Below are 22,566 nucleotides of genomic sequence, written 5' to 3'. Positions count from 1 at the left end.
TTTATTTAATTAATATATTTAATATAATATTTTTTTTAAATTGTGTAATTTAAACGGATGATGGCTTATTCTTTTCCCAAAAGATTCTCTTCAACTTCACCGAACGAATTTATGAAAAAATTTAATTATTTTACAAATAATGTAAATTGTTTACAATGAAACAAATTTCGTTCGTTTTTAAAAATGGTTCACAAACAGAAAAAAAATATTTTTATTCAAAAATCTGAAAATAAATTGCATTTCAATAAATAATATTTATTTAATAAATTACTGAATGAAAGAGCCAATAATGAAAATGAAATTTCTGTTTATTTTTAATTTAAAAAATTTTAATACCCAGTTAATTTACAAAATTCTAATAATTTAAATTTTTTAATTAAAAAGTAAATTATATATTTACTATAGGTTTTTGTGCAAGGAACATTCAATGAAAAAATCTTAGATCTGATTGCGAAGAAATATTTGCCATTTTCTTTCTTCTCTGATTCTGTTACTCAAGATTTATTTCATTACTTAAATCAGAATGCTAACGTACCCTTAAGAAACGAACTTCGAAATTTAACTGCGAAAAGATATGCGTATATGGAGAAAAACGTATTTGAAATTCTACGTAGCAATGATTCTAAAATTTCTTTCACCCTAGACGGCTGGACATCGATAGCAAATCGTTCATATTTTGGAGTAACAGCACACTTTGTAGATGAAAATTGGGACATGCAGGCTTTAGCAATTTTCTTTATTCCTTCTTGTGGAAAGCATTCTGGAAAGGAAATTGCTGAAGTTTTTTACAAACATGTTGAAGCCCACAACCTGCAAAGCAAAATTCAAGGGATCACGTTAGATAATACTGCAGCTAACACGACTTTTGTTGCAGAATTGGCAAAATTGATGCCATTTGATCCTAAGGATCAACGATTTAAATGTTACGCCCACATCATGCATTTAGGTGTCCAAGACTTTTTGAGCCAATTAAAACTCGATCGACGACGTGAAGGTGAAAATGAAAACGATTACGATGGAAATATCGATGGAGAACAAAATAAGGAAACTGTCGAAGAAACATCTGATAATTCTTCAACTTCTAATACCGATAAAGCTCAAGCTCATGAAAATTTAGATGAGAAGACCGAAAATTTTCCTCTTGACAAATTGAGAAAATTGTTCAAAAAATTAAAATTTTCAGAACAATGGCGTAATAAATTACAAAATTGCTGTTTAACAGAGGAAAAAATGTATCTTCCCAAAATGGATTATTCAACCAGATGGAATTCTACTTTCACAATGATAGAATCTACTCTCAAAATGAAACGAGCGTTAAGTTTTCTGTGTGACAAGAACGAAAGTCTTGAGAAATATAAAATTTTTGAGTACGAATGGTTATTGTTGTCAGACATCTTTGAATTTTTAAGTTATTTTAAAGAACTTACTGAGATTCTAAGTGGAGAAAAGTACGTCACCTTGCCACTTACTATAATAGGTTTCAATTTGCTTTTGGACCGGATTACTTCATTTTTTTTGAAGATTTGAGAAGCAAGTCTAGTGAAGATATTTCTTGGACAGACAATGCTATTTTAAAAGGGTTAGAAGCTTGCTACGAAAAATTGATTAAACATTACCTAAATAGCAATTGGGTTTACTGCGGGGTTCTCCTCTAAGATCCGAGGCATAAACTTCAAGCATTCGATAATACGAGCTGGGGAAAAGACATGAAGAAAGCTTCCTTGGAAAAGTTTCACTCAATTTTCAAAATTCAATATTACAAACAGGTATAATATATTAATTAATTAAAATCCATGTAAAATAATATTTAAAACAATTTTTCTTCTGAGAACATTTATTTCTAAATTTTAAAAAACATTAATATAAATAATTCTTTATATTAATTAATAAATACTTTAAAAAATGATTTTTTATTATATGATGATCCAAGTACTTTAACACCTCTTGATTCTGAGGTATCAAAAGGTGAAACGAAATCGCTAAACTTACGAGGATTTTTTCAAACATTATATCCGACTCTATCTAAAATGGCTCGCGATTTGTTTAGTGTGGAAGCAACATCGGTTCCGGCTGAAAGGCTTTTTTCTCGTGGATCACTCACAATTCGTAAACATCGAAATAGATTGGACAATGATTCGATAAAATACCTCATGTGTCTAAACTCATGGGTAACTTGTTCCTTAAAAGATAAAATCAACAAATCAATGAAATCTTAAGATTTCATTGAATTATTGAATATGTTTAAGTTAAGGTAAAATTTAGTACACAAAAAAATTTTGAAATTTTAGTTTTCTTGAAAATGTATTACTTAAAAATGTATGTAGTTATATATTTACATTATTCCGTTTTTTATTTCAAAGTTTATTGTTAAGTGTTTATATATTATCAACTGCTTTGTTAAATAAATAAAATGTCATAAAAATTTTTATTGTTACATGTTATTTATTAAAAAGGTGATTTTTAAAATTATTGGCTTATAATGTGTTATTTTATTATCTATTAAAAGAAAGATATAAATTTTAAAGCAACAAAAATTCATTAATTTTATTGTAAATATTTTTAAAAAGCAGTAATTTAAAATTAATATAAAAATTTTCATTGAACTATTAAAATGTCCAGAATTTAAAGTTTCTCATTATTACAATATATTTTTAAATTGATTTTGTTAAACTACAAAAAAGGATTTATACATACACTATGAAATAATGTATTTTGAAAAATGTTTAAATTAAAAGTATTAACCATTGAATTAAATTAAAAACTTCTCATCCATGAATATATCTATTTCTAGAGTAACAATTACAGTTTATTAAATATTTTTTTAATATTAATAACAAATTTAGTTTATTAATTTTTTTATTATTAATTATATATCTAAATCAAAATTTTCTATTAATTTAATGCAGTTTTATGCATGAAATTTACGTCAATTTTTTTTAAATTAACCAATAGAAATTTGTCAAATGACTGTTTCAACGCGTACTTCATTTTAAACAAAACTTTGATCGACAGATTGTCGAGCTTGTCGAACCGATAACGATCCGAACGATAATAATGTTTAAAAAGACGATAATTTTTATCGTAATCGTTATTTCCCGATCTTTTCGTCCGACGTGCATCACTAGTTTTAATGTTTTTAAATTTTCAATTAATTTTTTCTTTTACTCAATTGAAATTAATTCGAAGCGGAATAACTTATTTTATTAAAATAATTTAGTTTGTTGATTTTCGTTAATTACAAAGACCTGGCCAATCCACGGCGCAAAATTAAGGAACTAAGTTTGAACAGCTGCAGTGCCGCCATTCTCTTTTTTTTGCTCAATAAAAAATTTATTCTAATACTTTTAAACCCAGTACAGGACCACGATCGGGATCAAATTCATGCACTTAAGAAGTGTTTCTACTTATGATTGATATTGTTTCTTACTTTATATACCCTTAGACACTTTTTAAAGGAAATATAATTAATTTAGAATTTAAAAATCTGTAAAACTTGATTAAGTATTGCTTGAAATTTTTTTGACCATCGAAACTAAAAACTATGACAAAATTTAATAAATTTTTAATTCGAAGAAATTGCTTAAATCAGACTTTAAAAAAGTATAAAAATGGAAATTTAAGATTTTTTTAGAATTTTTTTTCCTACTTCAATAAAATTTTGAAAATTTGTCTTACAATTAGTTCGATTCTGAAATATTCGAAATAAATTTTCTTGATAATATTTTTATAGAATTATTCTCATTACAGAATTAATAAAATGAATGAATGAATGAATGAAATGAATTTCCTATAATCGTAAAAATATGTAAAAATAAATAAATTTACATGTGAAAAGATTCCTAGGAAAGTGATCCTGAGGCAAAATAAAAAAAATGCATAGAATATAAAAAATATATAACAATAAGATCTACAACTTATAACTAAATTTTTTTTTCAATTTTGCATATTTTACCCAATAAATGAAAAAACCAAATTTTAGGACTTTTTCAAAATTAACTTGGTGCCAGTTTAAGTTTCATATATTTTACTGAAGTCAATAGATTAAATAATTTTTTGGAATATTTGAGAAAAATCATTTTTTGAAATAACTTTCTCCTATATTGAAATTTTAATCAATTCTTGTCAAAATTATATTGCTGGCATCAAAACGAATCGATTGATGTATATAATGTTTATATTTGACCAATATTTATAAAATTCTTCTTTATTTTTATCATAATGAGGAAGCTAAGTGGTCATGAAATGAATATTTTCTGTTAAATTTGTTCACAGTGCCGATGGGTGATAAGAAGGTAAAAAGAGCTCAAACTTTCGAAGAATTATATGCACGGCTTGATGAACTAAAAAGCAAAGGAAGATTGGATTATAGAGATCGAAATTTAAAAAAAGGTTTAAAAAGTAGAATAAAGAAAAAATCCAAAAAGGAAGAACGTATAATGCAGAAAAAACTTGCAAGAACAGAAAAAATAGCTGCTGCTTCTTCTAAAGCTAAAGAAGAATGTGTCGAAGCCTCAAAAATTCCAAAACAAAAGCCAATCTTTAATTCTGAAGGCCACATGGTCTTTAGTAAATTTGATTTTTCTCAAGTTGGTACAAAAAGAAAATTAAATAATGAAAAAAATTCTAAAAAAATATTACAAAAAATTGAACTGAAGAAACAGAAAGTTAAAGAACTTGTTGAAAATGGAGAAGTAGAGAAAGCTGATGAAATTAAAAAAAAAGAAGCATGGAACGCGGTACTGGCTAAAGCTAAAGGAGAAAAGGTAAAATTTACAAATATTATCAAGAATAATTGTATATGGTGTAGTAATTGATTTTGTCCAAAAACTGCGTACGAAGTGCGACATCGGAGGTTAGTTGAGAAATGACAAACGCATCGATTCTTCGATCCAGTTGCAGAATTTAATTCGACTTCTACTAAGTTTGCCACTAGAGATCAAAGTAAATTTGCTCCTATACGGCTCAACTCCTATGTATTTGGATAGTGGATCTCGAAATCAATTGATTCTTCCCCTCTCAACAACCTCCGAACCACACTTCCTGCGCAGTTTTTGGAAAAAGTAAAAAAAGTGCAATTTATGAGGGGAGACGATTCCCGATTCTTATGATTACTGCGCTCGCGCAGCAAACTTCACACTTCTCGGAAATCGCTTGCGTCCCTCAAAGCCTGAGCAGAATAGAAACGTAACCGGAATCGTAATGGCAAACGCAACCGGAAGAATGAGTTAGAGAAGGATAGATTGATTGTTTTTCCTTCTCTAACTTATTCTTTTGGTTGCGTTTACGATTACGATTCCGGTTAGGTTTCTATTCTGCAATGTACTTATTCTTTTGCTCTATAAAATTTAATTTTTCTATGAATAAGGAGGTCCCTCAAAGCTTGAAAAGTAGGTGGATTTAATAAAAAAAATTTCACACAACTATTATAGACAAAACTTTTCTTGATATTGGTTGAAGTTGAATTATTTTCTCAATTTTTGTAATAAAACAAAAAATGCAAATTTTTTAACACGTCACATATATATGGGCATATCTCACGAGCTGGGTTCTTTTTGTTTAAAAAAAAAATTATTTTCAATTTAGTCGCACACTTTTTTCTACCATAAATTATTATTTTTCGACCAAATATAAGTAAATTTTTACCCGCGTAATTCATATTTCCTAATAGCTACTCGATTTAAATCATATTTTTCATTTTTGTGGTTATGAGTGCAGGTAAAACGTATTTTTAAGAGAAAATGTTTTCAAACAAAGTTCCTAACTCCATTTTCCTTAATCTTAAACGTAAAAACATGTTCACAATTAAAATAGAATTTTATTTCAAGGAGGAAAATGAGTTATATTTTAAGATACACACTAATTCCCATTTAAATTAAAACTATCTTGATTTTTAAGACTGATTAAACTTAGGAGTAATCTTTATAGAAGATTTTATTTTTACTGTGATAATATCCTTATTGATATCAATCGTTTTATACTCAGAAAAGCTACTCTAAGAAAGAAATCATCTGTGTGGCGAAAGAAGGACGAAAATCGTAATTAGAAAAAATATCGAAATTAACAATTTCATATAAATTTCAAAATTTGTATAAGTACCTGACAAGATGTAAATTTTAATTATAATAATAATGAAACTTCATGGATTTCATTCATTAAAATTCCACCCGGGATAGTTCAAATATATTTTTTTCTTCAAGGGCACTTTAAACAGACTAATGAACCAATTTTCTCGTGAAAAATTTTAATATCAACCCTCAATGTTAATTTTAGGGGTGATCATTTTTCACACATATTTATTTATACTAAAACAACAAATTACAAAAGGATATCTACATTTTTTTACGTATAATTTGTTGTGCTCGTCGATAAACCATTTTTTGGGAACGAGTTACGCACTCGTTGCGCGTTTTCCCAGAACGATTACATAGAAATGTTAGGTGGCACAATGTTATACCACCCAGATTTCTTTTCTTGGAGAGCTGAAAATGTAAATTTTATATGGGCGAATGTTAAATAATGATCGCTGAAAAAGTATTATAAGAAAATTGATGATTTTCAAAAATCAGCAAAAATGTAGTTACACTTATGAATAACTCATTATCTCGCATATCACAAGTGTCACACTTGTCTAATACACATTTTTTAATCCTTTAGAACCCATAAATGAATGACAAAAAACCCCAAGCATTAAAAACGATTTCTCAAAAAGTTATCTGTTACGGATTTTGGGATCAAATAAACACAATTTACCAATTAGCACGTTTATTGCATGTAACACATGAGATTCTTTGTATTTGTATAACGGTAAAACTGATTGATAGAAAAAATCTCTGATCTGGTATTGTAAAAAACACGAACACTTGAGGCGCTAGGCACCAGTTGCAGGGCCATAATACCCATCAACTAACATTATCGTTGAATGAAAATTAGATTTAATGCGAGTTATATCAGGATTTTCTATATTTCTTCGATTTCAGTGAAGAAATATATTGTTTAAATATCTAATTTTGCCTACTAAGACCATTTTTAATTTTTCACACTCGTGAGTAATATTAACAAATGTAAATTAAATGTGAATTGACAATTTGGAGGTTTTTTGCGGCACCGATATCGCAGTACGCAATTCGTAACCGGCTCGTGAGATTTCCCCATATAACAAAAAAGTCAAAATAATTTTAAAACAATTATTACAATTTGTGGAGATGTGCACAATTCTCCAGTTATGAGAATACCTTCAAGGTTTTTACCTTAAAAGATACATTTCAAAATGTGATATTTTTATTTCTCTTCAGTCTTCTCATAACTGAAGAACTGTGCACATCTCAGTTTGTTATAATTATATGTAACGTTTTAAAAAATTTGAATTTTTTATGTTGACAAAATTAATCAACGAAACGTTGTAATACAAAAATAGTGGAAAAAGGAGAATTTTTATTTGCAATTTCAACCTTCCAAAAAATCGAGAAAATAATTCAAGTTTAACCAATTAAATTATGGAAGGAACAAATTTATCTTCAAATTTTTTTGGTATTATTGGCATTTAATTAATAAAAAATCGTAAAAAAAATTACATGTCCTTCATATTTCTTAATAAATCAGTTAATAATAAGTCCAACGTGAAGAACTAATTTTTTTGTTTACAAACAAAAGCCAATAGTTGTTTTTATTTATAATTTTACTTTAAAACAGTTATGAGCTGTCAAAACGTCTTTGTCTAGCATGTCCCCACTATCATCTATACAACAAAAATTAATATTTTTTGTAAAAGATATTAATATAATACTCTGACAATTTTGAATGGATTTTATTGGTTGACCAATGGTTTGAGAGGTAATTTAATTATCTTTCAAATGGTGATTTTTTTTATACATTTGGATGAACTGCTTTCTCTACCGTTGACTTTATGTGACGTCACACCTCGAAAATGCATAATTTGCTGTTCCAAAAAAGTTGCACGAGGGAAAAAAATTTAAAATATGATTTTCTTACTCAAAAACACATATTAATCGAAAAAAAAATGTTTTGTTCGAGTGACAATTTCACTGTAAACCTGTGTTAGGAATAGTTCTGCAATTCTATAACAATTTTTTCAATAGTTCTGGTAATTATCATTGAAAAACTCAATTTAACAAAAATTGGGTGCTAACATCGCGTAGCACCATAATTAACATAAAAAAGAGTTCTGACATGGTCGATTGATAGTAAATCAAGAGTTCTAGAGTTCTCTAATAGAAAAATTAATAGTTCCGCAAAATTAAAAAACTACAGAACTTTGAAAAAATAAAAAAAAAAGAATTTTGCAAAAAATTTATTTTTTGAGTTCTGAGCAGAGTTCTCGATTCGGTAATCAGAGTTCTACAAATTATATTAACAAACTTTTCATCTAAACTCAAAATTTATAAATCTACAGAACTTTGAAAAATAAAAAATAGAATTTAGCCAAAAATTAATTTTTTCTGAGTTCTGAGTAGAGTTCTCGATTTAGTAATCAGAGTTCTACAAATTATATTAACAAATTACCCATTAACACTTTAATCTTAAACTCTTATCAATAAAAAGTACAGAACATTACAATTGAAACTTCTAATTTAAAAATCTTCTGTATGTATTCTGTCTAATATTTCCAACAGGAATATCAGACTTTTCCAAGGTAGTTTTAAACTCTTGGCTTATAGACATGCCCTGTATTATTAGCATTAACACACTGTCAAAACCACAAGTCTCAGTTATTGTTACTTTGCATTTGTTTTGCAGATGCAAAGTGTCGGATAAACTACCGTTTTTTAGAATACGTATTGCAATATTTACAATCCCTGTTATGGAATCCCAAGCTGGACATTTTGTTAAATAATTAGCTTCTATATTTTGTTTCGCATCTAGAAGAATAATATTATTCACACTTTCTTTAACTTCTCCAACAGCTGATCGAACGGTTTCCTCTTGCAGGGTGTCATTAGTATTGTTTTCGTCTATTGTGTTGTTAACGTAAGTTGTTGTATCAGTGGAATCGTCATAATTAGAGGAAAGGTTGGAGCAAACGGATTCCATGTGTCAGAAAGATCAGTTTCCAAGTTTGTTACATCTTGTAGAGAAGTTCGTGAATTCTTTGTCTGATGATTCCTATTTTTCTAATTTTCTTCACATTGTAACGATTCGTAAAGAGATAAAAATTTTTTTTTTTTACAGATTTGTTTGCTACGTTTTTTTTTCTCTTCTTAATTTCAATTTCAGATCCTTGCATTTGTGATCCAGCTTCTTTTAATTCTCCGCTTAAGTAATCACAATGCAAGGGAATGAGCTTGTCAACTTTAAGAGGCAATTTTTCAAAAACTTGATTTTTTAATTTAAAAAATTCACCTTCAACACTTGCCGATGATCTGCTTATCGTTAATTTTAATTTGAATGTCGGAAACATTATTTTTGTTCAAGGAGGCAAGTAGTACATCAAATCCTTAATTTTTTTGGCAGCTTCCTTTACGAAGAATGGGTTTAAATTTACAACGCTCTTTTTTCTTGTTGTACTACTATTTTTTTCTGTAGTTGCATATAAGGATTTTGTCCAATTATGCCAGCATTCAAATCGCTGATCTGCGTTATTGACCAAATTTTCAGGTTTTTGTACTCCTTCTTCTATTTCGTCCTCGCCCTGGTCCTTTTTGTCATTAGCGTTTTCTTGTGTAACTTGTTCCTGAACATCTGGTAAGCCTTTAATTAAATTATTTATATATGATAGTTGTTTTTCTGACTAATACTGTTTGTTACTTTCGTCTAATCCAATATGCTCACTCAAACAAACTACCAAAAGAGATAGAAGAGTATTGGACACTTCACTAAAATTTTCCATTTGAAAAACCTGTGCAAGCGAACGTAAAAAGAATTGTCTGACTTTTTCTCTTCTTTTGAAGCACTTCCATTTCGAAATTAAGTTTATAAAATGATTTAAATCAAAAGCAAGACAACAGTTTGGCAAAGTAACATTTTTCTTTTCCACTAAAATGTCAAATCAAATCTTTAAGTAATTTTTCTAGTCCGTACAATCGGCATATGTACGTGCAACTGCTATCAGTAAAGCTTTGCTAAAATCAGTAACAATCATTTTAGGTTTTTTTTACAGAAATTAATATTTCTGACAAAAAAAGTCAAAAATGAGGCATCATGCTTTGATGACAGCATTTGATAAAAACAAACGTTTCTCAAATAGCTGCAGCATTTAACAAGATACATAAAAATATACTTGCTTTTTTTGTAAACTATTTTTGTATTATAAATTTTCTGTTGACTTGATATTGGTACCTTGTAGGCTACACCACCTGTAGCATCTGCTGTAAGGTAATACTCCAAATCATTTTGATGAACAAACTGATGGAAGGCTATTTGCTCAGGCGTCCAGTACATGCAATAAAAGGGATCTGCTCCTATGTGTCGAATGACACCTTTTAGATGTTCATATTTTGCTATTCGCAAATTTTCTATAGGATCAGATGATGTAATCCCTAATCATGCATTCATTTCTCTCTCCTTTGCCTTTCGTAAGATGTTAGTATCAGGTATATTAGGATGCGTAGGATCTCAAAATTTCATTGCTTTTCTTATTTGCTGGTTACGCCATACAGAAGCTGGTTTCCTGCACTCCACGAGTTCATTTGCTATACGCTTTCGACGTTCTCCTCGTAGATGGCGTTTTTTGGTCTGTGTAAAAGAAGGTCGCAAATTTTTTATTCAACAATAAAAAAATGTCTTTACCTTTACGAGGTTTATCAAACTCGTACCCTGTCAAACTCGCTCCACACTCGTTACATATTCCACTAATTTTAACATAATATTTGGCGTTTGAACTTTTCTGAATTTGTGATTTCTTGAACGCAATACCACACGTTATTTTTGTTTGATCATAAAGATTATTAAAAAGTATGTCACTCCATACATTTTTTTTAAATACAACGACCAATTATAGAAAACAATAACATATAAGACAAATTTAAATTATTCACGGCTCGTTAACAGTTATTTATTTGTGCCAAAAGTGTTGTAGCAAATATCTTGTTTTGTTCACATACTTATATAAAATAGTAGCAATTTATTGTGTTAGACAGCTGAAGACAACAAACTCCATGTCTGAAGTAGATGCATATAAATGATCGTAAAAAATAGTTGACCATCAGTTAAAGAATATTAAAAATTAATCTGCAAAATGAAAGCTTAGCATTAACAAGCATATTGAAAAGATAATTAATTGTTGAAATCAAAACAAACAAAAAAATATATAAAAGTTTACTATATATAATAATTATTATAATTAAAATTTTTGTCATATCGCTTCTATATAACTTTCTAAAATTGATTCAATTTTATTGTAATAAAGGTTTTTTTCTTCAGAAAATGATTATGAAATTAAAATTAAAATCGAAACATTTTTCAAAATTTTGTATAGAAGACAACAAATTTTGATCATGTGTAAATTAAATGAAAATAAATAAATAAATATTTTGATTGTCAACTTTGTTCTAGAATATTGATATTTTAGTTTTTCTAGAAAATACTATCAATAATAATATTTTAATTATTTACATGTCAATTAATTATTTTTTAGAAGTTTGTATTCTGTTGGATAAACCAGCTCAATATTTATAAAATTCTTTATGTTATATTATTTAAAGCACAAACAGTAAAAACCATAATTATATTATGCTGTGAGGTTAATAATCTGAATCAAAAATAAAATGAACTGAATTGAGTGCATAAAATTTAAATATCGAGTTTCAATTTTATGATTACATTTTAAATACGAAATTGGTATATTTAAAAAAAAGAAAAACTTCTTTATTTATGATTAGAAAAAAGTTGCAAATTATAAAAAGGTAACAAAATTTAAAAAGGGGATAAAGGGGGAAAATTAAATTACTTAACCAGAATAAATAGAATTTTATTATTAAAAATATTAAAAGTGTAATTTTTGAACGTTTGTAATTGAACATTTATCAAAAAAAGTAATACAAAAATTAACTACATATAATAATCTCCGTATTCTTTCATTCCGTCCGCATCCCCACTATCTTTTTGGCGACAAAGAAAAGAAGCGAAGGAGGGACAGATAGGAAAGTAACTTATATTTTATTGGTTAATAATAATTTGAATAAAGCTTAAGTAAACATTTGAACTGCTCCTTATTGGAAGATGTTGAATTTGAATTGAGTTATTGCCGTTAAGGATGGAAATTAAGGGTCAGGAAAATTGAGCCATATCTAGTCCCGCACTCGCCTCCGCGTTCCATCGAAATTGTACTCGAGCCTAAGCAAATTTCATGCAGCGAGGAGACTGAACGGGAATCAGACAAATTGCTTTGCGTGGCACAAAAACCCTCCCACCTCTCTGACAATCTCATTGTCCGGAGCAAAAATCAAAGATTCAATTAAAGCCGTACTGGGTTCCATACCGGGAAATTTAGTTGCTAAAAAACTATAAAATCTATCTCTAACCGGAGTTAAAATTGGGCATACGTTCAAAACGTGTTCCATGGTCCTCCTCTCCTCACCACAAGCGCACACGGTCGCCACATCCCAGTGGATCCGCTGAAAATGATCCCAAATATATGTGTGACCAGTTTTCAATCTTGTGATTGTACTTATCCAACATCGCGGAAAGGTCATACCATCAAACCAAGGGCTACTAGTTTTGAATGATACTCGAGAGAAATATCTCCGCTCCGTTCCCTCCTGTTCCCTAAAGGGCCAGGAGCGAGAGAGCCATGCTGCTCTATCCGGAGCCAAGATGATTTCCCTGAGATCACTCAACGGTGGCCCAAAGTAGATTCTACTATTTACTCTATTAATTCCCCGGCAAATTCTGTCCTCTCTTTCGTTACCAACCACTCCCTCATGTGAGAAAACCCACATGAATTTAATATTGGCTTCAAGTTGCAATTGCAGGGCAGGAAAGATAGTGTCCAAGATCTTGTACAGAATATCAGGGTTTTCTTTATAGTGGAGACAATTTCTTATTCTATAGAGTGAAGCAAGAAAATCTGTGATCACCAGGGCCCTGTCAAGTCTTCTCTTCTGGGCGTATATAATCGCCATATAGATAGCATAAAGCTCTGCTGTTAATATCGTCACTCCTGGCTGTAGAGGAGCTCCTGAGGAGTAGCGAGTCTGCTCGTGAAAAAATGACGAAGAGGCCAAACCCGACTGTGGGTTCAAAGTAGCATCCGTGTACAGGAGATGATATCCCTGAGCTTTAGCACGGACAATCTCGCGAAAGCATTTCTCCGGCGAAGGATGATCAGCTATAATGTTACCCGAATCAACGTCACAATCAGGAGAAATTATTACAGGGACGATTCGTTGATAAGTATTAAGTAAGGTTAATCTGCTCTTGTTCGTATGGAAAGTTCTCAAATGTGATTTCTCATCCAACAATCTCAATTTGGGGAGGAGGGGGTTATCCCTCCATTTAAAGTTACGCACAAAAAACTGGTTCGACAGATAAATTCTACGGAAAGAGAGAGGGGGTTCATCCGCCTCCGACAGCAAAACTGAAGTCGGAGTGGATCTCATACATCCCATAGCTATTCTCAAGGAGGCAAACTGAACACGATCCAGCATCTTTAATGTCGTGATTGCTGCGTCTGAATAAAGAGGGGAACCCCAATCCAAGATTGAACTTATGAGGTTGCGATAGACCATAAGGGCGAGAGTAGGGGATGTTCCCCAGGTAGCTCTAGAAACGATTTTCAGTATGCCCATGGCTTTAGTGGCTTTTTCTGCTTGGCTTTTAATATGTGGGTTCCAGAGAAGTTTTCTGTCCAAGATGATGCCAAGATGTTTCATGGTGTTCTAACAGCTAATCCGTGTCTCACCCATAGTGACTCTAATCTCCTCAAAAGTTTTCCTAGATCGAGAGAAAACATAACAAGTTGTTTTATTGCGCGACTAGAGGCCGAAATTGCTTCGCATTCTAGCATGGAGACTTCGCGACTTGACCTTCCCACTTTTTCGGGAAGCTATGACGAATGGTTGGGTTTTCGAGACTCATTTCAAGCAATCATTTGCGGGGATAACACTATTCAGAAACTTCGTTTCTTAAGGAGTTACGTAAAAGGAAACGCGTTAAAAATCATTGATAATTTAGAGACAACTGATTCTAATTATGATGTTGTTCTTGGACTGCCCACCGAAAAATGGGATGTTCCGCTTGTTCATGTAGTATCGAATAAATTAGACAAAGAAACGCGGAAAGAGTAGGAAAGGTCAATAACGGGAAATGAAATGCCGAGTTTTGAAACCTTGACTTCTTTTTTGAATGGAAAATGCGCAATACTTGAAACATTAAATTCACAATCATTAGATTCGGCGAAGGGAAATTTTAAAACAGAAAGTAGATTATCAAATGTGAATAGGGTGCCTTCAGAAAAACCTTTTTATCTACATCAAATTTAGTTTGTATATATTGTGACGGTAATCATTTGACTAACTCATGTGAAAATTTTTTAAAATGCTCTGTGGTTGAACGAAATCAGATTGCAAAAAGGAAGGGTCTTTGTTATAATTGTTTGAGACGAAATCATTTAATTACAAATTGTAAATCGGGCAATTGTACAATATGCAATCGTAGGCATCACACTTTGCTCCACGACAATTCGAAAATATCTGAAGCTGCCAAGACAACTGACAAGGGATCACAACTAACGAGTATGCATGTGTGACTCATCAAATGTATTATTATCAACCGTGGTAATAAATATCACAAACAATGAAGGGAAAAAGCATACATGTAGGATTTTGTTAGATAGTGGATCACTACCAAATATCATTACTGAGAATTTAGCAAAACGATTAAATCTTAATAGAATAAATTTAGATTCGTGTGTGGAAGCAGTGAATAATACTACAATAAAAAGTACGCAATGGGTGGTGTCGGATATTTATTCTAAAACATCAAATTATTCGCACCTTCCTTGTCTTACCAAAGGTAACGAGTAATATTCCCGCCTTTCCTATGAATAAAAATTCCTAAACAGATTAGTTTATCCGATCCTAATTTTGATCAACCTGTTGAGGTAGATGTATTTATAGGTGCTGAACTATTCTATGATGTTTTGATTCCAAATCAGATTCAACTTTTTCAATCTAGGACTGTTCTTCAAAACATAAAGTTTGGATGGATTGTTACTGTTACTGTTAACAGTTGTTACTGTTTCTGAAAAACGTTTTTTTTACAAAGAGGAAGAAAAATGTGAAGAACATTTTCGCAAAACATGTCAACGCATTCCTGAAGGTCGTTATATGGTATGTTTACCATTTAATGAAAATCAACAAAATTTGGGATCAACATTTGATATTGCACGTCGACGATTTTTCGCCTTAGAATCAAAATTGGAACGAAATCCACAATTACGAGAACAATATAATTAATTTATGAAGGTCTATGAAGAGTCGAAACATATGGAACCTCTTCTGGTTGTCAAAAGGGATGGATATTATATTCCTCACCACGCTGTATTGAAAGAATCCAGCTTAACTACAAAATTAAGGGTGGTATTTGACGCCTTTGCCAAATCATCGACTGGACTTTCTCTCAATCAGTGTTTGATAGTAGGACCAACTATTCAAGAGGGAATTTTTGAGCTGATTTTGCGATTTAGAGTATTTGTTTCCCTTTAGTCCAGACATTGAAAAAAATTATCGCCAATTCTTAATTCATCCGAATGATCGCAAATATCAGAGAATATTATGGCGGTATGACATGACCCAACCTTTGAAGGCATATGAGTTGAGCACAGTGACGTACGGTACGTCAGCTGCACCCTTTCTTGCCACAAGATGCTTGAAGCAGCTTGCTGAGGATGAGATGAATCCACATTTTGGAGGAATTTGGGAAGATGCCGTGAAGTCCTTAAAACATCATATGCGTCGAACTCTAGGGGATACGTTGTTTACGTACGTGGAATTAGCGACTTATATGACAGAAATCGAGTCAATTTTAAATTCGCGACCACTTACCTCCCTTTCGTCTGAAACGAATGATTTTCTGGCTTTAACACCAGGACATTTTTTAATTGGTCGTTCACTGCTGACTGTTCCGGAGTATGATTACTCTGCGATTCCCGTGGGCCGATTATCTAGCTATCAACATATTCAGAAATTAAAATTGGATTTTTGGAAGCGATGACACCAATTGAAAAATGTAAAAATCGGTGCGCTTGTCATAATAAGAGATGATAATTTGCCACCCCTTCGATGGTCTCTGGGCAGAATTATAGAAATCATATATGGTGATGATGGTATTATAAGAATAATAAAGTTAAAAACTGAAGCTGGAATTATAGAACGTGGTTTGAAAAAAGTGTCTCTTTTGCCTATTGACATAATAGATTAATGTAATTTCATTTAGATCCGGCAGGATGTTGCTGCGCAAGAAATTAGAAATTATAAGACGCGACTATAATGGTCAATTAGATCGGTAGTTAACGAAAAATTCCGAATATGATCGACTGGGAATAGAATTAAATATAATTTGTAAAGAGCTCAGTGCTCTCTTCGTTTTCAAACTATCGACATTGTAATTGTAACGAATGTTTAATTTAAATTATACAGTAATTAATGTGGAGTGACAAACAACTTAATTATTATTTTTATATTTCTTTTTTTTGTAATTTTGAATTCTAACATTATATTGTCCTGTTATAAATTTTAGTGTGTTAAAAGTGAATAAATATCGACATAATTCGATTTAAATGTTAAATTTGGGCTTCTGAAATTACAATTAATCAAAATCGGGTGAAAAAATTTAATATGATGTAATTGACCATTGAAAATTGAGAAGTTAAATAGTAGAACATTTTTGCTCTCTCCTATGTCTTCGAATAAACCTAGTGTCGGTTCTATGATTTATTATAGGTTTATATTGATCCATTGGATTTAATCACAATCATACTCGAAAATTGTATTTAATTTGTCAGAATTTGACGGTATGTAGTTTTTTTATCGCATTTAAAAAAATTTATTTTTAAAAAACTTTTAATTCATATCAATATATTCAAATAATGTATTAGTATACTTAGCATGTATTCGTTCTTTAACTAACTCTGAAGTGCTAGATATGAATAAATGTATTGTGTCAAAATAAGAAGTTCAAGAAGTAGTATATTATAATTTTAAAAACGCCCTATTAAAATTCCCTGTACAAGAAAATGTACCTGTTTAGCAACTGAACTTGGACCAATTCTGATAAGAAAATGTACATGAAAATGTACAATTTTAGCACCAAAATTTGGAACAAGTTCTTGTATTAGAACTTCTTATACAAGACTACATAACAAACAAATAATATACCAAGTTTCTTAATGCGCACGTGTATGGTTTTTAATAATCCTTAGTTGACGGTGCATCATGTAATCAAAAAAATTAAATGTTCTTTCTTGTAATCAAAAAAAATTTTAAATGTGTATAAATTTATTTCTAAATGTTTTGCTGTAAATAAAAAATGCTTTAAAAAATATTTCGAGGTTAGAGAAAAAAGAAGTCTGGTTGCTCTAGAGGGACAAATTAAGAGCCGTTTTTTTACACAACCATCGCCAGATAAGTTTGTTTTGAATGGAGGTACCGATGTATATTTTAAATTTCTAAATTTCCTTAAACTAATTAACCTAGCCTTTTTCGGAAAAGTTTGCAAGAATTACACGAAATAATGAAATACGATTTGTTGCCATTTATTCTAACACTTAAACTCTAAAAATATTGCTTTAATTAATATTAATATTTACACACGCGACTTTAAAACGTTCTTGAGCATGAAGCATTCATAAGCTCTCAATCCGGGGATTGTTAATATATTATATAATTTCTTATTCTCTTTTTATTAAATTTACGTGATACATCGATTCTGAGAAGCAAATGATTTCAAACATGTGGTTGATAGACTATAAACATAAATATGAAATAAATTATTTTAACAATATTATAAAACATTACCTAACAAAACTTTTAAGGGTTAGTTTCTCCTAACTCTATTCTATCTTTACTATTCTTGGTATAAAAAAATTAAACTTCAATAAATCATTATAGTTCAACAATATATTATTAATATATTGTTACTTCAGTAGATTTATCTCTGTAAAACCCTACTAGATAATTAATTTAAATAAATTAATTATATCCTATTCTGGCCAAATCTTGGGTTTATCAGGATCATCTCTATAATTTAATCTTTCAAATTGTCATGTGGATCGCCTATTGCAATGCACATGGCATATAAGAATATTAAACAAGAATTACGATTTAATATTTAATACCACTCTTGGACAATCATTAGTGTTGGTAGAGATCGTTAGAAAGCCCCTGACCATTGATTTTCCATGCCTTGACTCTGAAGATTTGTTTGTTGGTATTTTTGTTGTTTTGTTAAATAATAATTTATTCAATTGAAGATTTGGAAAGTCAGTCGTGTTGGTAGAAATCTTTCGAAGGCCCCTGACAACAGACTTTCCTCTTCGACAATTTTTAATTCCTAATTTGAGAAGAACCAATCGTATTGGTAGAAATCGTTAGAGAGCCTCTAACAATTGGTCACTCAAAATTAACAAATTTTAAATAAATTTTATTTTTGGTTACGATTTAATCTTTAATATCTTTCTCGCCCAGAGATGCAGATCGTTTAGATAGAGATCGTTAGAAAGCTCCCAACAATCTGCACTTCAAGCATAAGCCTGCAATAATTCTGCTACCAACTTTTTGGTAAAACTTTTTCTATTTAAATTGCCTGAATCAAAAAAATTGAATATGATTTCATGTGTTATTACAATCTGTAGATCTAGAAACGAGCTTCTTCAAAAAATTTCAAATATCTCATTTTAACAAGCTTCTTTCTAAAAGGAATTGACTTTTGATTATTTTTTTGAGCTTATAAATGTAGGTAGTATTTATAACCAAACGTAAACATAAAATTATTGACCACAAACTTATAGTCGAAGTCATAGCAAATTATTTGAAAACGCGATTAAACATAAATAATTGAATAAAACATGATGGGAGAAACTTATGACTTAATCACTTGTGACCACTTTAAAAAAACATAAAATAATTTACTGAAAATAATGGTAACGCTACCACCCACTTCAGAAGCTGGTGAAAGACTCGAACACACGATCACATTGGCGCTTTAAATACTCATCAACTAAAAGGATTCCTCAATTTCATTTAAGGGAGCATATGTCTAATAACCTCTAGCTTAGAACTATGCAAAAAAAGAAATATCAATTTTTTCTAACACCAAAAGTGGACTTCCCCCTCAATATTGCTTAGCTTAAAGTTGTCTCGTAATTGAAACGATAAAGCGAGATGCAAACACAAAACGCACTACAATGCATAGCATTTTTACGCGTTTCGCGTACGCAACATACGTTATTTTCTCAATGAAGAGACCATCAAAGGATAAGAAAAATGGACAGCTAGTTAGATGATTTGAATTGATAAATTTAAATAAAACCAATGAAACTTCAAATTACTCAGCTTTCATTAAGTAATTGTTAATGAATACCGGCTATGCATGAAAGTAATTTTACAATTTATTGCTTTGTTAAATTAATACTCCACAAATCAACGATTCACTTATCCTCTAATACTTTTTGATAAAAGCATATAAAACTTAGAGACAATCAGCAAGTGAAAAGAAACTTGTCAATTTTCACAAATTGCTTTCTAAGATATCGATTTACTAATGAAAAATTCTATAAGCCCATACTTTGAAAATCTAATTGTCTATACGTATGACTCATTCAATAATAATTAACACTAAATGTGATAATATTCATGAAATAAAGAGATGAAAACAACGTTATTAGAAAATATATAAAAAATAAAAGTACACTACTTAATAATATAATATTTTACAGCACACAGCAAAAACGATTAGGTAAACGTTTAATTTAGATTTCGATATTTATCACAGTAAAAAAATAACAAATTATTACTACCAGAACTTTAATTATAACACAGAAAATAAAATTTTTTGGGAAATATTTTTTTTGATTTTCTTAAAGTTCTGTAGTTATTTCAATATAAAGTTAAGGAAGGAAAGTTTGTTAAGATAATTTGTAGAACTCTGATTACCGAATCGAGAACTCTGCTTAGAACTCAAAAAATAAATTTTTTGCAAAATTCTTTTTTTTTATTTTTTCAAAGTTCTGTAGTTTTTTACTTTTGTGGTACTTTTAATTTTTCTGTTAGAGAACTCTAGAACTTTTGATTTACTATCAATCGACCATGTCAGAACTCTCTTTTATGTCAATTATGGTGCTACGCGAAGTTAGCACCCAATTTTTGTTAAATTGTGTTTTTTAATGTTAATTGACAGAACTAATGAAAAAATTGTTATAGACCTGCAGAACTATTCCTAAAGTATCCATAACTTGAAAAACGTGGTGCTAACATTACATTACTTATTTCTGCAGTACTAAAATAATTTTTTATGCCTTTGAATCGTAGTTCATAATAAAATTTAAATTATAATCCAATAAATAATACTTTGAAATACCTAGGGAAGAGTAATCAGGGTTGGACATTGGTCAGATTTGAGCCATCACGTTTATTTTGTTTGTGGGAATTAGTTAAAATGTTATTTAAATAAAATGTATAAAATAAAAGATATAACCATAGAAAATATCGCAACAATACGCGTGTTCAATATGGGGGAAATTAAGACAAATTATTTAATAATTAAAATATGTAATATTTATTGTGCACGTGTATAAGGCATGCTACCCAAGCGTGGTCCCTGTCACAAACGGAACATTACATTCGCAAACACTCACTCTTCTTCTTCTTAAATAACTTTAGATATAGCCATCTGTCAGAACGAACAAAAGAGTGAAAAATAGATTTAGTATATAGAGTCGGTAAGTCAATGTGTATAGCATGTATTCCACGCCAAAGTGTAAGTTCATCTGCAATTGTATCTCCGATTTTGTTTTCTTTTAGTACTAATTCAGACTAGCTTCCATGAATTTTTTCAAATTTATTTAGCAAGCCGTTTTCGAGTTATGTAATTTTAAAAATTGGAGAATTTTCATGACTTTTAATTTTTGAATGCTCATAACTTCCTTAAAAATGCATCAATTTTAAAAGTCTTTTTTTTCAAAATGTATGCTTTTAAACGTACTTTTCAAAAAAAATCGAAAATTTTTTTTAAACAATATTACTATCAAATTTTTGAGTTTTAACGAAAAAAATTCTTTTTTCTCATTTGACGAACTGATCGATTTTTTTCGAAATTTTTTCAAAAAAACTTTCTTTTTACGAAACTTTTGAGCCTAGCCCAATAATGGGCAAACGATCTTTACAATATTTTCGGAATTGCGTACTTTTATGTATTTTGATACGCTGATTACGAAAATCATAGTGACAATACCCAATAGTTTGATTTTTATGGTGAAAACCATAAAGGGGCAATCCATAAATTACGTTGCGCTTGAAGGGGAGAGGGGGGGATCAAGGATTTACAACATTCAATAGAAAAAATGGCGCTAATGTATGCAAAATGTGCAACATGGGGGAGTCGAAAATGGTGAAAAATAGTGCAACGTGGATGTCCCCAAAAAAGTCTCAAAATTTATGGTTTTTTTCGTTTATTGGGTAAAATATGCAAAATTAAAAAAAAACTTTCAAACAAAAGTTATAGATCTTATTAAAATACATTTTTTATATCTTATGCATTTTTTTTAATTTTGCATATTTTACCCAATAAACGAAAAAAAACATAAATTTTGGGACTTTTTTATGATTTTCATTATTAAAATCAAATCAGCGTATCAAAATACATAAAAGTACGTAGTATAAAAAAAACAAAAATATTTTTAAAAAATTCAAAATTTTTGAAAAATTCCAAAAATATCGTAAAAATTGTTTGCCCATTGTCGGGCTAGGCTTAAAAGTTTCGTAAAAAGAAGTAGTTTTTTTTAAAAAAATCGATCAGTACGTCAAATGAGAAAAATGACTTTTTTTCGTTAAAACTCAAAAATTTGATAATAATATCGTTTAAAAAAAATTTCGATTGTTTTTTGAAAAGTATGTTTAAAAACACACATTTTGAAAAAAAAGACTTTTAAAATTGATGCATTTTTAAGGAAGTTATGAGCATTCAAAAATTAAAAGTCATGAAAATTCTCCAATTTTCAAAATTCCATAACTCGAAAACGGCTTGCTAAAAAAATTTGAAAAAATTCATGGAGGCTAGTCTCAATTAATTATTACTAAAAGAAAAAAAAATCAGAGATGCAATTGCAGATGGACTTACACTTTAGCGTGGAATACATCATAGACAGAAACTCGTGGCAAGCGAAAGGATCCCTCAGGGTTCAGTCACTCTGAATGTTCAATGAATGACCTTTCTCTCGTAGCAAGATATTGTGTTAGTGGAAAGGGTTGGAATGGAAAGGTAAATCTTGATAATTGCTTCACACATTACAAAGAAAACATCACGAAAATCAGAGTAGCCCAGAACTAAGCCTCAGAACCCCCGCTGTTGCTTGAGCTCAGCCATAATAAAAAGGTAAAGGAATCGGAATCTATCAGG

At 30.1% G+C, this 22,566-nt stretch overlaps 1 protein-coding gene across 1 annotated transcript in view; it reads left to right on the top strand.

Moving 5' to 3' along the window:
* Positions 1–22,566, top strand: part of LOC127280392 (surfeit locus protein 6 homolog) — a 38,784-nt gene that overhangs the window by 12,781 nt on the left and 3,437 nt on the right. Inside the window, exon 3 of the mRNA XM_051303349.1 lies at positions 4,273–4,763. Within this exon, the coding sequence (XP_051159306.1) occupies positions 4,273–4,763 (491 nt within the window). The remainder of the gene's footprint in view (positions 1–4,272; positions 4,764–22,566) is intronic.

The sequence above is a fragment of the Leptopilina boulardi genome, unplaced genomic scaffold (assembly GCF_019393585.1).
Source record: "Leptopilina boulardi isolate dan_hultmark-lab unplaced genomic scaffold, ZJU_Lbou_2.1 LbouV2_244, whole genome shotgun sequence".
In the NCBI taxonomy this organism is placed as follows: Eukaryota; Metazoa; Arthropoda; class Insecta; order Hymenoptera; family Figitidae; genus Leptopilina; species Leptopilina boulardi.
The sequence above is the reverse complement of the archived record's forward strand: the minus strand, read 5'-3'. Positions and strand labels throughout refer to the sequence as shown.